The 13,917-nt window shown below is 43.3% G+C and overlaps 1 protein-coding gene across 1 annotated transcript; it reads left to right on the top strand.

Annotated features, from left to right (window-relative positions):
* The first annotated feature begins 432 nt into the window (after positions 1-432).
* On the top strand, positions 433-12,015 carry LZIC (leucine zipper and CTNNBIP1 domain containing). The gene is made up of 7 exons (XM_012473675.3): positions 433-520; positions 5,119-5,227; positions 6,729-6,864; positions 8,564-8,662; positions 10,104-10,199; positions 10,982-11,063; positions 11,807-12,015. The coding sequence occupies exons 2-7, from the start codon at positions 5,127-5,129 to the stop codon at positions 11,863-11,865; spliced, it is 573 nt and encodes a 190-aa protein (XP_012329098.1). The 5' UTR covers positions 433-520; positions 5,119-5,126; the 3' UTR covers positions 11,866-12,015.
* The last annotated feature ends 1,902 nt before the right edge of the window (positions 12,016-13,917 follow it).

Here is a 13,917-nt window from a genome sequence, read left to right as displayed (position 1 = left end):
TTCAAGTTCCCGCGTGGGGTGGGATTTGCTGCGGTGGCCGGAGCTGATTCTTCACCCATTCCGGTTAGTGCTGGGCCGAACGCTGCTCACTTTCAGCCAGAAAGAGACGTGCTCTCAGCCCTCACCTTTTCTATGCCTCTGGGTTTGACGCCTTCCCTCAAGGCGTGTCCGGATGCGGGGTTTTCCTCAAAGACCTCGGCCTCGCTAGGAAAAACCTTGGAAAGGCTGCAGTAGGCGCAGTCGGGGGAGAAAGTGCCCCCGCCGGTGATGGGCTGCTCTAGTGGAAGTTATCTGAACTGCCTTAGGGCGAGTTTATATATAGCAAATAAAATTACTTGTTAATGGTTTCCTTTTTTCCAGCCGTCTCCACCCCTAGGTGGTTTGAACTTTGAGCTTTTTGTAGTCCTGATGAATAATTTCATTTTCCTCAAGTTTATGACACTCGGAGCGTCAAGAACTGAAGGTTTCTGCAATTTGAGACCGGTCAGCACCGTGCAGAGATCAGAGTACTAAGAGACAGGTGAGCATGAATGAGTACCCTCCACTCCAGATTACAGTGTCTGAGAGCGGTTTCTGTAGTTTCGGTAAAAGTGCACCACCTTAGCCTGGAGCGGTGGCTCACACCTGTAATGCCAGCACTTTGGGAGGCCCAGGCGGGCAGATCACCTGAGGTCGGGAGTTCAACACCAGCATGACCAACATGGAAAAACCTCGTATCTACTAAAAATACAAAAAGTAGCCGGGCATGATGGCGCATGCCTGTAATCCCTGTTACTCTGGAGTCTGAGGCAGGAGAATCTCTTGAACCCGGGAGATGGAGGTTGCTGTGAGCCGAGATCGCGCCATTGCACTCTAGCCTGGGCAGCAAGAGCGAAACTCCGTCTCAAAAAAAAAAAAAAAAACACTGAGGCGGGCGGATCACGACGTCAGGAGATCGAGACCATCCTATCTAACATGGTGAAATCTCATCTTTACTAAAAACACAAGAAAATTAGCCAGGCATGGTGGCACGCGCCTGTAATCCCAGCTACTTGGGAGGCTGTGGCAGGAGAATCACTTGAACTCAGGAGGCAGAGGTTGCAGTGAGCCGAGATCGCGCCACTGAACTCTAGACTGGGCAATAGAGTAAGACTCCAGCTCAAAAAAGAAAAACAATGCACCACCTTTAGTGACTACTAGGTGCTGCCAATGAGTTAATCTTTCTGGGGTAAATCCTAATTAATGTGGCACCAGGTTAAGGCTTTTAAAGTACATCCATTTTTACCGAAACGTATTCAGAATAGCTTTAGCTCCTTAAATATATTGAGCCTTTATAAATTTGACCAAATTATTGAATTTCTGTTCTGTATTAGGTACTGAGAAACCTAAGAGAGGAATCAGAGTCATATTCTGTTCTCCAGAGTTTAGTCAAGAGAGGGATAATGTATTATAATACAATCACATATAATTGAAGACAGAAATAAGTGCTAAATAGAGAATAAGATTTGAGCTGGGCGCAGTGACTCAGGACTGTAATCCCATCACTTTGGAAGACCGAGGCAAGTGGCTCACCAGAGGTCAGGAGTTCTAGACCAGCCTGGACAACATGGTGAAACTCGTGTCTCTATTAAAAATACAAAAATTAGTTAGGTGTGGTGATGCGTGCCTGTAGTCCCAGCTACTGGAGAGGCTGAGGCAGGAGAACTGCTTGAACCCAGGAGGCAGAGGTTGTAGTGAGCCAAGATCACACCACTGCACACTCCAGCCTGGGCAACAGAGCGAGACTCTGTCTCAAAAAAAAAAAAAGCCAGGCACGGTGGCTCATGCCTGTAATCCCAACACTTTGGGAAGCCGAGGCAGGTGGATCACAAGGTCAGGAGTTTGAGACCAGCCTGGCCAACATGGTGAAACCCCGTCTCTACTAAAAATACAAAAATTAGCTGGGCGTAGTGGTGAGTGCCTGTTATCCCAGCTGGTCAGGAGGCTGAGGCGGGAGAATCATTTGAACCAGGGAGGCATAGGTTGCAGTTAGCTAAGATTGCACCACTGCACTCCAGCCTGGGCAACAGAGTGAGACTCCATCTCAAAAAAAAGAGATTTGAATGCTAAAGAAGCAGCAGTCAATTCTCATTACTCATCTGCCAGTTATTTATTTGGAACTTTTTGTCTGCCCAAGATTATGCTAGATACTGCTGTATAAAGAAAAGGTAAAATTCCTACTCTCAAATAATTCACAACCTAGTGAGTGGGAGGAAATCAAGGAAGGCCTTGTAGAAAAGATGACACTTGAACTTTGAAAAATGAATGAACTGGGCTTCGTAGGTAGAAAAAAAAACGCAGGCTCAAAAGAGTACATGACTGGCTAGGCGCAGTGGCTCATGCCTGTAATCCCAGCACTTTGGGAGGCTGAGGTGGGCAGATCATGAGGTCAGGAGTTTGAGACCAGCCTGGCCAACACGGTGAAACCCCATCTGTCCATCTCTACTAAAAATACAAAAATTAGCCAGGCATGGTGGTGCACGTCTGCAGTCCCAACTACTCAGGAGGCTGAGACAGGAGAATCACTTGAACCTGGGAGGCGGAAGTTGCAGTGAGCCAAGATAGTGCCTCTGCACTCTAGCCTGGGCAACAAGAGCGAAACTCTGTCTCAAAGAAAAAAGAATGCATGACATTTTTGGAACAGCAAGTCATCCAGTGTGGTTAGACTGTAGGAAACTAAATCTGAAAAGACATTGTCAGTTACATCTTGGGTTTGCCTCGACTTTTACTGTAAAGTTCTACAGACTTAAGAGAAATATTAAAATGAACAATTTCCCGGAAAAATGCACTAAACTATTATACATGAAATGCAGCTATAATAAATTACACTTCAGGATATAATGCTTGTTTATATTAGCATATCATTGATGATTTATGCCAATTTTTTTTTTTTTTTTTTTTTTTTTGAGACGGAGTTTCACTCTTGTTACCCAGGCTGGAGTGCAATGGCACGATCTCGGCTCACCACAACCTCCGCCTCCTGGGTTCAGGCAATTCTCCTGCCTCAGCCTCCTGAGTAGCTGGGATTACAGGCACGCACCACCATGCCCAGCTAATTTTTTGTATTTTTAGTAGAGACGGGGTTTCACCATGTTGACCAGGATGGTCTCGATCTCTTGACCTCGTGATCCACCCGCCTTGGCTTCTCAAAGTGCTGGGATTACAGGCGTGAGCCACCGCGCCTGGCCCTGCCAATTTTTTTTTTTTGGGACAGAGTCTCACTCTGTCACCCAGGCTGGAGTGCAGTGGCACAATCTCGGCTCACTGCAACCTCCGCCTCCCAGGTTCAAGCAATTCTCCTGCCTTAGTCTCCCAAGTAGCTGCGATTATAGACGCCTACCACCACATCTGGCTAATTTTTGTATTTTTAGTAGAGACAGGGTCTCACCATGTTGGCCAGGCTGGTCTCAAACTCCCGACCTCAAGTGATCTGCCCGCCATGGCCTCCCAAAGTACTGGGATTATAGGTGTGAGCCACTGCACCCGGGACTTAGACCAATTTTTAAAAATTAGGGAGTAATATTTTGTCACTATATTCTATTTTGAATATACTGTAAGAATCCTCTCCTTTGAAATACACATGTCAAATCATCTGGTAATGATTTCATTATATTAGGAAAACAAAATATGCTTTAATAAGTTAAATGGAAAGTTTTATGGGGTGTTTTTTTTTTTTTTTGGAGACAGAGTTTCGTTCTTGTTGCCCAGGCTGGAGTGCAATGGTGCGATCTCGGCTCACTACAACCTCCACCTCCAGGGTTCAAGCGATTCTCCTGACTTAGCCTCCAGAGTAGCTGGGATTATAGGTATGCGCCACCACACCTGGCTAATTTTGTATTTTTAGTAGAGGCAAGGTTTCTCCATGTTGGTCAGGCTGGTCTCAAACTCCGGACCTCAGGTGATCCACCCACCAAAAAGATGTTCATCAGCTGGGCTTGGGGGCTCAACACCTATAATCCCAGCATTTTGGGAGGCTGAGGTTAGAGGATCCCTTGAGCCCAGAAGTTCAAGACCAGCTTGGGCAACAGAGGGAGATCCCATCTCTACAAAAAAAATAATTAGCCAGGCATGATGGCGTGTGCCTGTAGCTCCAGCTACTCAGGAGGCTGAGGTGGAAAAATGGCTTGAGCTCGAGAGGTTGATGCTATAGTGAGCTGTGATTGTGTGACTATGCTCCAGCCTGGGTTACAGAGTGAGTCCCTATCTCAGGAAAAAAAAAGGGGGATGTTCATGCTCATAAGTAATTAGGTAAATATACATATGACCAATGAGATAATGTCAGGAGTTTTCGGGTCCTGGAGTATACTTATAAAAATGAAAAAAAAAAAAGCTATAGTGATTCACTTCACAAAGCAAAACCACATTTGATCTGCTTCTTTATATATCTGTATTTCCATTTATCAAATTTGTTTAGAGTAAGATAGACCAATAATGAAGACTTCTAATTAATTTGTCAAGTCACATAATGAAGGCTTTCAAACATTTTTATGGAGTGTTATTACTATATGAGTTTAAACTTTTATATCTAAATTGCTTTTCTTTGTATACTATCTTTCACACACCTGTAGCTAAGAAAGAGTATAGCCTGTTTTTTGAGTTAGGGTCTCGCTCTTGTCAGCCAGGCCAGAGTGCAGTGGCAAGATCATGGCTCACTGCAGCCTCAAATTCCTAGGCTCAAGCAATCCTCCCACTTCAGCCTCCTGAGTAGCTGGGACTAGAGGCATCCACCACCATGCCTAGCTAAGATTTTCTATTCTTTGTAGAGATGAAGTCTCACTACGTTGGCCAGGCTGGTCTCGAACTCCTGAGCTCAAGTAGTCCTCCCACCTCAGGCTCTCAAAGTGCTGAGATTATAGACAGGCATAAGCCATTGCACCCAGCTGCCTGTTTTTAATTGTACTGGGGACCGGACGTGATGGCTTATGCCTATAATCCCACCTCTTTGGGAGTCCAAGATGGGAAGGTCACTTCAGGCTACGACTTTGAGACCAGCCTAGAAAACATAGTGACACCCTGTCTCTACAAAAACTAAAACTTAAAAAAATTGCACTGTTATGTTAATTTCATATAGTATGTATATGGGTTTATTGTTTCACATAGAGATTAAAATGGCTTCCAGAGGAAAGACAGAGACAAGCAAATTAAAGCAGAATTTAGAAGAACAGTTGGATAGACTAATGCAGCAATTACAAGATCTGGAGGAATGCAGGTAAGAGTTTAATTGTATATTGTTAAGCTACTATAAAATTGCTTTCTTTTTTTTTTTTTTTTTTTTTTTTTTTGAGATGACTCTGTCACCAGGCTGGAGTGCAATGGTGCTATCTGGGATCACTGCAACCTCCACCTCCAGGTTCAAGTGATTCTCCTGCCTCAGCCTCCCAAGTAGCTGGGACTACAGGCATATGTCACCATGCCCAGCTAATTTTTGTATTTTTATTTATTTTATTTATTTTTTGGGAGGTTGAGTCTTGCTCTGTCACCCAGGCTGGTGTACGGTGGTGCGATCTTAGCTCACTGCAACCTCCACCTCCCAGGTTCAAGCATTCTCCTTCCTCAACCTCCTGAGTAGCTGGGACTACAGGTGCACACCACCATGCCTGGCTAATTTTTTGTATTTTAATAGAGACAGGTTTCACCGTGTTGCCCAGTCTGGCTTTGAACTCCTGAGCTCAGGCAATCCATCCACCTTGGCCTCCCAAAGTGCTGGGATTACAGGCCTGAGACACTGTGCCCAGCCAAGTTTGTATTTTTAGTAGAGACCAGGTTTCACCATGATGGTCTCGATCTCTTGACCTCATTATCCACCTGCCTCAGCCTCCTAAAGTGCTGGGATTACAGGCATGAGCCATCACGCCCAGCCAAAATGGCTTTTCTTCTGCAGCTAGCTCCATGGATGCAGCCCCATGTGTGATTCTGCATTCCCCTGTAGTGTTCTTCACAGTGCTTTGTGTAGTAGAGAAGTAAACTCATTGCAGGCTTTGGAGTCATAAAGGCTGGGTTATGAAACTCATTCACTTAACTACCAAGTACATGTGAACTTGGGCAAAATACTTAATCTTGAGGTTGAGGTAGAAATAACACCACCTTATCTTTAGTATTTAAAACAGCCCTGCCTGCTGTCAGGCTGAGAAGGTACTACTTGAACTTCTGGAGTGTAGTTTCAGCCTTACTTGCACAAAGGACTACTTTTTTTTGAGACAGAGTCTCGCTGTGTTGCCCACACTGGAGTACTGTGGCGAATCTCAGCTCACTGCAGCCTCCACCTCCCAGGTTCAAGCAATTCTGCTTCAGCCTCCCGAGTAGCTGGGATTACAGGCATGCACTACCACCCCCTCCCCTGTCTAATTTTTGTTTGTTTGTTTTTTTTGTAGAGACAGGTTTCACCATGTTGGCCAGGTGGCCTCGAACTCCTGACCTCGGGTGATCTGCCCACTTCAGCCTCCCAAAGTGCTGGGATTACAGGTGTGATCTAAGGCACCTGGCCTTATTATGTGGTCTCTTTTAGTATGCCTCGTTTTGGTAAAAGAAAAATGTTTAATTATCAAAGTAACCATATCGTAGGAAAATGCCCATACTGCTATTATGTGAACACATTCATTGTTAGCATTTTGATATTTCCCTTCAGCCTTTCTCTAATGTACAAGTACAAAGATTGCATTTTTCACTTGGAACTCTATATTTTTCCATATCATGATGTTCACCTACTTCAGAGAGGAACTTGATACAGATGAATATGAAGAAACCAAAAAGGAAACTCTGGAGCAACTAAGTGAATTTAATGATTCACTGAAGAAAATTATGTCTGGAAATATGACTTTGGTAGATGAACTAAGTGGAATGCAGTTGGTAAGTATAACATATAGGTGGCAGAGGCCTGACTTTGTTTTTTGTCTTTTTTTTTTTTGAGACAGAATCTTACTCTGTTGCCCAGGCTGGAGTGCAGTGGCACAGTCTTGGCTCACTGCAACCTCCACCTCCTGGGTTCAAGCAATTCTTACTCAGCCTTCCGAGTAGCTGGGATTATAGGCGCCTGCCTACACACCCAGCTAATTTTTGTATTTTTAGTAGAGGTGGGGTTTCACAATGTTGGCCAGGCTGGTTTTGAACTCCTGACCTCAAGTTATCTCCCCACCTTGGCCTTCCAAAGTACTGTGATTATAGGCATGAGCCACTGTGCCCAGCCGGTTTTTTTTTTTTTTTTTTTTTTTGAGTCAGGTTCTCTCTCTGTCACCCAGGCTGGAGTGCAGTGACACGATCATGGCTCATTACAGCTTTGTCCTTTAGGGCTCAAGTGATTCTCCTGCCTCAGCCTCCCAAAGATTATAGGCATAAACTGCCATACCCAGCTTTTCTATAAGTATATTTCAAGCCAGGTGTGATGGTGCCTGCTTGTAATCCCAGTTACTCCAAGGGCTGAGGCATGCAGCAGGAGGATTGCTTAGGGCCCAGGAGTTCAAGACCAGCCTGGGCAACATAGTGAGACCCCTATCTCTAAATACAAAATAATAATAGTAATAAATTAAGTATATTTCTGATAGAAAATATACCATGTTTTATGTTTTGCATGTAACTTTTTTTTTTTTTTTTGAGACAATCTTGCTCTTTCGCCAGGCTGGAGTGCAGTGGTTTGCTCACTGCAACCTCCCTCTCCCTGGTTCAAGCAATTCTCCTGCCTGAGCCTCCCAAATAGCTGTGACTACAGGCGTGCACCACCAAGCCCAGCTAATTTTTGTATTTTTAGTAGAGACGGGGTTTCACCATGTTGACCAGGATGGTCTCGATCTCTTGACCTCGTGATCCACTGGCCTCAGCCTCCCAAAGTGCTGGGATTACAGGCGTGAGCCAGCACTCCTGTCTCTTTTTTTTGAGACAGAGTCTTGCTCTGTCGCCCATGCTAGAATACAGTGGCATGATCTCAGCTCACTGCAACCTCTACCTTCCAGGTTCAAGCTATTCTTCTGCCTCAGCCAGGCACGTGCCACCACGCCTGGCTAATTTTTGTATTACTGGTAGAGACGGGGTTTCACCTTATTGCCCAGGCTGGTCTTGAACTCCTGAACTCATGATCCACCTGCCTCAGCCTCCCAAAGTGCTGGGGTTACAGGCGTGAGTCACCGTGACCGGACTTTGCCTTTTTTTTTTTTTTTTTTTCCTGAAGAGACAGGGTCACCCAGGCGAGCATGCAGGGGTGGTGCTTTTCACCCCTCAGTCTTTTAAGTACCTGAGACCACGGGCATGCGCCACCACACCTGGCTATTTAAAAAAATTTTTTTAGAAACAGGGTCTTGCAACATTGCCGAGGCTGGTCTCAAACTTATGGGCTCAAGCAATCCTGCCTTGGCCACCCAAGGTGTAACTTCTACATGAGTGTCTGCTTATGCATAAACAACATATCCTTCCAGATCTTCATTTAGTTATGTAATTGCTTCCAGTGACAGGAACCAGTAAACCTTGATAAACAAAGATTAAAGAGCCATCAGTCAGTTATTGCAGTATCTGATTTGTTCATCTGTTTTGGTTAGTTTTTGCCTTCTTGTGTTTCTAGGCTATTCAGGCAGCTATCAGCCAGGCCTTTAAAACCCCAGAGGTCATCAGATTATTTGCAAAGAAACAACCAGGTCAGCTTCGGACAAGGTTAGCAGAGGTAAAATTTCTTTAAATTGATTCAGTTGCTGTGTATGTTTCATTTCCTAGGCCAATTCATTATGATATCCTATGGCTTAAAAATTGGCCAGTTGATTTTAGAGCCACAACTGACAATTTTCTGACAAAATTAGTACTTAGAGCAATTATGGTTGATAAGAAATGTAGGGTTTTAAACAACATATGGCAGTTTAAATTGCCACTGACCACTTCTACCTGGACTCCACCTTTTATGTTTTACCATTTACTTCTGGAGCTGTAACTTGAAATCACATTGAGAATTCATTAGCAACATTGCTTGTACGCATGTGTGGCCTATCTCATCTAAGAATTTCAAGTATCTTTATGAACCTGATACTTCCAGAAGTCTGCTTGTAGGCTTTTTTGTTTCTTTGTTTGTTTTTTTTAAGATGGGGTCTTGTTCTCTTGTCCAGGCTGGAGTTCAGTGGCACGATCGTGGCTCACTGCAACCTCCGCCTCCCGGGTTCAAGCGATTCTCCTACCTCAGCCTCCTTCAGTCCCTAGCTGGGACTACAGGCACACACCACCATGCCTGGCCAATTTTTGTATTTTCAGTAGAAATAGGGTTTCAACATGTTGTCCAGGCTGGTCTTGAGCTTCTGACCTCAAGTGATCCACCCACCTTGGCCTCCCAAAATGCTGGGATTATAGGTATGAGCCACTGCGCCTAGCCTTTTGTGTTTTTTGTTTTGTTTTGTTTTTGTTTTTGAGATAGGGTCTTGTTCTGTTACCCAGGCTGGAGTGCAGTGGTGCAATCTTGGCTCACTACAACCTCTGCCTCCCGAGTTCAAGCCATTCTCCTGCCTCTGCCTCCCAAGTAACTGGGCCCACAGGTGCACACCACCACACCTGTCTAATTTTTGTGTTTTTCATAGAGACGGGGTTTCACCGTGTTGGCCAGGCTGGTCTCAAACACCTAAGCTCAGGCAATCCACCCACCTCAGCCTTCCAAAGTGCTGAGATTACAGGTGTGAGCCATTGCACCAGGCCTGGACAAGTTATTTTATTCATCCCCTTTGTGCCTAGGTTTCTCTGTCTGTAAAAAGGTGACAATGATAGTCCCTACCTCTGATGGTTGTTATGAGGATTAAGTGAAGTAATAGGCATAAAAGTGCTTTGAATAGTCCCAATGTATAGTACATGCTATTGTTTCAGGTGGAAGGGGTGATATTTTACTAGATAATTAATTAGAACTGCATTTAACATTTATTTATTTATTTATTTATTGCTTTTCCATAAGGATATTCACACTGGATAAGCATTTAACATTTCTATCATATTTGCCTTGGATTATTTCTGTAGTTCTTTACAATATTAATCAGATAGAGGATTTTTTTTAAATAGTAGGTCCGAAAAGCTGTATTTTGTATATAGAATGTTTTTCACTTAAGTAACATATGCCTTGCATTCATACATTTTAGATGGATAGAGATCTGATGGTAGGAAAGCTGGAAAGAGACCTGTACACTCAACAGAAAGTGGAGATACTAACAGCTCTCAGGAAACTTGGAGAAAAGGTACCAGTATTTAATATATTAGGTACAAAGAAAAAGTATGAATTTTTCATACAGAACATCTTGATCTGTGGTCTAGTTTGTGGTCCTAAGACTTTTTTTTTTTTTTTTGAGATGGAGTTTCGCTCTTGTTGCCCAGGCTGGAGTGCAATGATATGATCTCAGCTCACTGCAACCTCTGCCTCCCGGGTTTAGGTGATTCTCCTGCCTCAGCCTCCCAAGTAGTTGGAATTACAGGTGCCCGCCACCATGCCTGGCTACTTTTTGTATTTTTAGTAGAGACAGGGTTTTGCCTTGTTGTCCAGGCTGGTCTTGAACGCCTGACCTCAGCTGATCCACCCGCCTCAGCCTCCCAAAGTGCTGGGATTACAGGTGTGAGCCACCATGCCCAGCCTCCTCTTTTTTTTTTTTTTCTTTTTTTGAGACAAAGTTTTGCTTTTGTTCCCTAGGCTGGAGTCCAATGGTGAGATCTCAGCTCACTGCAACTTCCGCCTCCCAGGTTCAAGTGATTCTCCTGTCTCGGCCTCCTGAGAAGCTGGAATTATAGTCACGCATTACCATGCCCAGCTAATTTTTTGTATTTTTAGTAGAGATGGGCTTTCATCATGTTGGCCAGGCTGGTCTCGAACTCCTGACCTCAGGTGATCCACCTGCCTCGGCCTTCCAAAGTGCAGGGATTATAGGTGTGAGCCACCGCACCCAGCCTCCTAAGACATTCTTAACTGGTTTTTAGAACCTCCTGTAACATTTACTCACTCAACTAGACTTTGTTTCATTTTGTTTAGCTGACTGCAGATGATGAGGCCTTCTTGTCAGCAAATGCAGGTGCTATACTCAGCCAGTTTGAGAAAGTCTCTACAGACCTTGGTGAGTGCCCTCATATTTCTGAAAGCTGATCATATACTATTGCTCCAAACTGATGGAGAGTGTGGTTGAAATAATGTAATAACCTTTTCTTGAGCTTAAGAGTGAAACCAGAATTGTTTTATTTATAAATTCATTGTATTGGTTTTATTTTCCAATATTAAAAATAAAATAATGCAGCCTAATGTTTTTAAAATGCTTGTCAGGTAGATGTAAATATAACAATAAACTAAAATTATATGCTTGAGGCCAGGAGTTCTAGACCAGCCTAGGCAACATAGTGAGACACTTTGTCTACAAAATTAAAAAGAAAAAAATTAGCCAGGTGTAGTGGCATGCACCTATAGTTCTAGCTACTTGAGAGGTTGAGGCAGGAGGGTCAGTTGAGCCCAGGCATTTGAGGCTGCAGTGAGCCAAGATCACGCCATTGCTCTGGCATGGGTGACCGAGCAAGACTTGTCTCCCCTACAAAAAATTTTTAAAATAAAATTTTACATATTCTATTTCATAGCTAGAGCTGGAGTAAGGATTTATAACTAATACGTTCCCCTTTATAGCTGGATTGTTTGTGCAGAGGGAAGGAAATGGGGATGGCAATGGGAGCGTGTAGATGTTAATATACTGATAATGGAGACTAATTATATTTTTTGTTTTAATATCTATATGATAGATTTTTTCCCACTTTACCAGGAATTGTAACTGCACTTGAAATAATCTTTTTGTTTATTATGTGTCTTTCTTCTTAGGCTCTGGAGACAAAGTCCTTGCTCTGGCCAGTTTTGAGGTTGAAAAAACAAAAAAATGACATGGTGCAGAAGCTTGTAACGTTGATCACATTCTTATTGTAAATGGCGTCTTTCCTCTGGGGCTTTTCAGTTACACAAAGAAATGAAGAGATTCTGGAAATGCATCAATAACCTAAGAAAAAGTGACATAAAAGTATACTTATGGCTTGTGTTTATGCTCTTCATCATTGTGCATTGTGTGGGGTTACCTGCTTGAGTGATACTGAACTTGCTGTGACAGGGACTCACTGAACTCTACTCCTTGTGATTTGTCTAAAAGAGAAAACAAAGTGGACTTGGTTTTTATTAAGGCTGTTTGTTTTTAAGTGTTGATAGTGAATGAAAAGATGTGTAGTAATGATATTTTTCTGCTTATAACTTATCCCGACTCATTGGAGTGAACAGTGAAGCAAGCTCAGTAGACTTCATATGTGTTCATAGAATTTTAGAGTTCCAAGGAATTTTAGAAATCATTTCTGTTTTTACAAACAAGGAAACAGGTCCAGAAAGAGCAAGTGACTTGCTTAAAGTTACATTAGAGAGCTGATGGTAAAACTCAGGTGTCCTGGCTCCCAGTTTAGTATCTTGAATTTTATTTCCGTACCATTTTATAAAAAATAACACTATTAGTGCAAGTCAGTGTTTTTGAAAATTCAGTGTCCCAATAAAAAGTTGACTGCACATGAAGGGACCATCCCCCAGCCTGTAAGCTGTCTGTATGAATGGGGGCCCTTGTATCTCAGAATTTTGAGGTTGGAACAATGGGAGCCCTGTTGAGCGTCTCCTAAAGTGACTTACCAGCCTGGTTGTTTCACCAGGGAAGCAATAGGAAATGGCAGCTAGAGGCCCTCCCTGTGTGTGACCTCTTGTCACACTCAGAGGGTGGTAACTGTCAGCTGTTATCTACTCTTCAGTTTTTGGAGAAACATAAAATAAGAGGAAAAGCAAATTTCTCTCCTGAGTATTTACATGTCTCTGCATGCTCAAATATGTGGATATGTCCATATGCATGTATATTAGCTTATTTCTTAGGCTCTGGCCATTTTATATCCTTTCATGTGCTTCTCTTTTTTTTTTTCTTTTTCTTCTTTTTTTTACCTAAGTATTCTGGGGATCATGTGCTTCTCAATATTTTTTCTTTGCACTTTGTACAAATTCAAAGCATTTTTAAAGCTTCTTCTATACTGTAAACTACTAGGTGCTTTGCCAACCAGACAGATTAGAGGACCTCAGCTACACTGATGCCTTATTTGGAACTTTTAGTGGTGTTTTTTTTTGTTTGTTTGATGGAGTTTTGCTCTTTTTGCCTAGGCCCGACTGCAATGGTGTGATCTCGGCTCACCACAACTCCACCTCCTGAGTCAAGCGATTCTCCTGCCTCAGCCTCCCGAGTAGCTGGGATTACAGGCATGTGCCACCATGCCTGGCTAATTTTGTAATTTTAGTAGAACAGGGTTTCTCCATGTTGGTCAGGCTCATCTCGAACTCCCGATCTCAGGTGATCCACCTGCCTTGGCCTCCCAAAGTGCTGGGATTACAGGCATGAGCCACCTCACCTGGCAGGTTATTTTTTACATATTGATTTATGACTGTCAAAAACTCAGGCTGGGTGTGGTGGCTTATACCTGTAATCCCAGCACTTTGGGAAGCCAAGGTGGGTGGATCACCTGAGGTCAGGAGTTCAAGACCAACCTGGCCAACATGGTGAAACCTTGTCTCTACTAAAGATAGAAAAATTAGCTAGGCATGGTAGCGCATACCTGTAACCCCAGCTGCTCAGGAATCTGAGGCAGGAGGATTGCTTGAACCCGGGAGGCAGAGGTTGTAGTGAGCCGAGATCACACCACTGCACCCCAGCCTGGGGGACAGAGCAAGACTCCATCTCAAAAATTAAAATTAAAAACAAAAAACTCACTGAAATTGTGACAAACCAAGAAAAAGCAAATTACCTGCTATTCATCTAAGGCTTTATGGTCAATCCTTACTTCATTTTTCTGTATTTATTTTAAAGGAGGTGAAATTCATATATCATAAGATTCACCATTTTAAAGTATACAGTTCAGTGGCAGAAC

The sequence above is a fragment of the Aotus nancymaae genome, unplaced genomic scaffold (genome assembly GCF_030222135.1).
Source record: "Aotus nancymaae isolate 86718 unplaced genomic scaffold, 86718_ANA_hifiasm-v0.15.2.pri h1tg000053l, whole genome shotgun sequence".
NCBI classification, from domain to species: Eukaryota; Metazoa; Chordata; class Mammalia; order Primates; family Aotidae; genus Aotus; species Aotus nancymaae.
This window is presented reverse-complemented; position numbering and strand designations above follow the sequence as displayed.

Excerpts from the sequence above, each read along its gene's own strand:
- LZIC (XM_012473675.3), top strand. The coding sequence starts at position 5,127 with ATGGCTTCCAGAGGAAAGACAGAGACAAGCAAATTAAAGCAGAATTTA. Across the intron at positions 8,663-10,103 it reads TTCGGACAAGGTTAGCAGAG|ATGGATAGAGATCTGATGGT; the intron begins GTAAAATTTCTT and ends CATACATTTTAG. Across the intron at positions 11,064-11,806 it reads GAAAGTCTCTACAGACCTTG|GCTCTGGAGACAAAGTCCTT; the intron begins GTGAGTGCCCTC and ends CTTTCTTCTTAG.